Raw genomic sequence first — 3239 nt, 5'->3', positions numbered from 1 at the left:
ACAAGATTCGAGAGAGTGCGTGAAACGATCAGAGACAGGTGTGTCCACGTGTTTCCTCGGCTCCAGGCACGTGAGGTCATCAGCGGTTCGCGGATCGATGGAAGGACCGGAAGTGCGCACACGACTACCGATTACCGATGCGTGGCTCGATTCGATCGGCAGCCGATCGACGACGCCAACCTCGACGAGAAGAAGCGACCTCGAGACTCGAGGAGGGAGGCGAAAGACGACGAAGAGGAAAGCGGAGCCACGACCAGGCATTGGGATGCACGGGCCATGTGCGGTTAATGGCAAAACGTCGTTACACAATGGCCTACGTATCAAACCATATTAAACAATAGGTTCGACCGGCGTGTAGGGGGACCGGAAGCAGAGGAGGAACCGTAGAGAACCGAACAACGGCCCCCTCATTGTTGAGATGCTTCGTGTCGCGGATAGTCAGTCGGCCGGTTTATTTTCCATCTTTTGCCGGTCGTTAACGTGCCGTCTTTTTATTTAAAAAAAAAAAAGAAGGAAGAAGAAGAATTGTTTCAAACGTGTTTGTTCGAGTTTACCGAACAACAGTGATTTTAGAAAAGAGTTTTACTTTTGTTCCTCGCTTATGAGTTGTTAAATGGAGGATCTCGAGCGGAACAGTGTTTTTGTCAGAATAATAATCGGACGGCGTTGAATTTTTACATTTGGATTATAAATTATAAATAACAAAAATATTGTTATTTTAATTTTGTGATCATCGAGAAGAATTTGAGTGAGATTTGTCTTCTTGATAAATCTGCGATCCGTCGAGGTGGTTAAAACTTATTCGAGCGTTCGATGAAATCCGCCGAGGCGAGGCGGTTGATCAAAATTTTCCTTTTACGGGCCATTCTGTGTCGAAGAAAGCGGGAGAGACGGTAAGAGAGAGAGGAGAGACGAGAGAAAGAGAGAGAGAGAGAGAGAGAGAGAGGAAGAGATTTTGACGTTTTTATAATCTTTCTATCGATCGCGTGAATTAATCGCTCGAGATTAACGGATTTTATGCAATTCATCGCAAGAAGAGATATCTCGATCGGCCGAGCTTCGAGATTCGTAATTTTATCGAGCCCTTCTTCCATCGATTGCGAGCTAAAATAGATGGCGTTCGATCTACGACTTTTTATTTGTTTTCAAAGGGAATTGGAAATACCATCGTCGACGTGTTTCTTTGCATCGATGGTTGATTAAAGTAAAGAGATAAACGAGCCTTTAAACTTTTCGAAATCGTTTCAATCTTTTCTCGTCGAAGTTTCGTAATTGCAGGATTTGAAATCTCTTTCTCTCTCTCTCTCTCTTTCTCTCTCCGTTTCGAGTTGTTCATCATTCAAATTATTTTTTATTTTTCATATAAAGAAATATCTTTTTCATCCAATTTGTTGACTTTCAATAGAGGGGGGGAAAAAATTAGGGATTTAAATGTTCGTTTATGAAATTTTTTTCACTTGATTCAATTTGATTACTTTCAATAAAGGGGAGAAAAATTAGGGATTTAAATGTTGGTTTATGAAAATTGATATTGTGCGAGCACGATTCTCTTTCACACGCAGTATTTCATAATCGATACTTTCTTAACTTTCGTGGCCATGGGATTAACTTTAGTATGAAACATTTATCAATGAAGATCAATAGTTGGTAATTACACGGCCAGCAAATTGAATTCTCATCGTTAATCAGAAAGGACAGCGGAAGTTCAAACGGTCGTATAAGCGCATTATCGAGCAGTCTGGTTTCAAAGTGAAAAGCGAAGTTGCATTATCGAACGCTTCCCTATACGCTGTCAACATTTCATAAGATCACGCGCTACTGTAACTCGATTACATAATCGGTCGTGTAATTTCTATTTTACATATTCCTCGTTACATAAGAAACACGTCTGTCGTTTTACTCGAAGGTATCGATCGGCGTATAACCTTCCAATCGAGGATCGAGGAAATTGTTGGTGTTAAAATTGAAAAATCAATCGATATCTCGCTTATTTTATTCGTCCGATCATCGATTAGATTTACCGTTAACTCGTTTGAGACGATTCTATGAAAAATAAATGCGATTTTCCATCGATTTACCGTCAAGCAAGTTCAAGAATAGCTAATAAAAGCTTGAAGCTTTCGATGTGATTTATGATCGAGCTTGCAAAAACGTGACTTGAATTTCGAAGAGAAATCGTGACGAATAAAATGGTGATTTAAGCATTCTCGGCTTTGAACGCCGAAAATGGAAGAGAAATCGTAATGTAAAAGTGAAAATATTCCTAACATTGATATATTAAACCTAAATATACCGGGTGTCACAATTACCAATGGAAAAATTATTCGAAAAATATAATATGAAATAGGGCAAAATTAGAAACGAAATAGATAGATAGAGTCCCGAATTAAAACTGAAAGAAAGAGACTCGTTAATTAAAATTAAATTCGTGCTTTCGTCTTTAAAATGAGATCGAAGAAGAATTGCGATTATAAGTCAATATTTAACATGAAATTGTTAAATGTTTGAAAATTGTTTCATTCTAAAGAAAAAAAAGATCGTTAAAAAATTATATCGAATAAAAATGTTACTTTTTAAACTTTGAAATATTCAATATAAGAAAGAAATTTCGTAACGTAAATTTCCTTTTGATTATAATTAATGTTTTGCGATTTAAAACGAATAGATATATCTTTTATGCAGTTTCCTTGAATTATTAATACACGCAAGAAAAATACTAATTCTCTGGAGGCCGTCGAAGCAAGAAACCTATAATAACTCGTCGTAATTTATTCTCTTGCGATTCATAGAAATTGATTATGAGTAACATCATAATATATATAAAAATCATTCAATAATTTAAAAAGAAAAAATTCACGAGAGAAATGAACATGTAACTTAATATCACACGCGATTGTGGAAAGATCGAATCAATTGGTGACCTATCTCTTATTTTATTTTATTATTATCATTGATAAGTCACAATTTTAAAAGAAAAATAATCTTTATAAAAAAATAATAAGATATTCGCTCTCTAAATACGAAATTCTTGTATAATTATAAAACAACGTTCGTATAACGGTACAATTAAAATTAATTGAACTACGTAGAAACACAATTTTCTTACACAATCGTATTCGAAATCTCCAAGTGTGCCATTATGTATCCAACACACGTGACAATGTCGAGTCTTCGTTGACGATCTCGAACGAGATCTCTATCCTCCTATCAGATATACTCTATTCTCTCTCTTTCTCTCT

General features: G+C 36.3%; 1 protein-coding gene across 9 annotated transcripts in view; it reads left to right on the top strand.

Annotated features, from left to right (window-relative positions):
• LOC102673723 (putative leucine-rich repeat-containing protein DDB_G0290503) overlaps positions 1-3239 on the top strand; it is a 65034-nt gene that overhangs the window by 8254 nt on the left and 53541 nt on the right. Inside the window, exon 1 of one of the 9 annotated variants that reach the window (XM_031509620.1) lies at positions 737-893. The exons of the other annotated variants lie outside the window; for them this stretch is intronic. Coding sequence (XP_031365480.1) covers positions 814-893 — 80 coding nt within the window. The 5' untranslated portion in view covers positions 737-813. Of the gene's footprint in view, positions 1-736; positions 894-3239 lie in introns of those variants that run through there. 9 annotated transcript variants of the gene reach the window in all.

The sequence above is a fragment of the Apis dorsata genome, unplaced genomic scaffold (genome assembly GCF_000469605.1).
Source record: "Apis dorsata unplaced genomic scaffold, Apis dorsata 1.3 scaffold_165, whole genome shotgun sequence".
NCBI classification, from domain to species: domain Eukaryota; kingdom Metazoa; phylum Arthropoda; class Insecta; order Hymenoptera; family Apidae; genus Apis; species Apis dorsata.
Note: the sequence above shows the minus strand (reverse complement) of the source record. Positions and strands in the feature narration are given on the sequence as shown.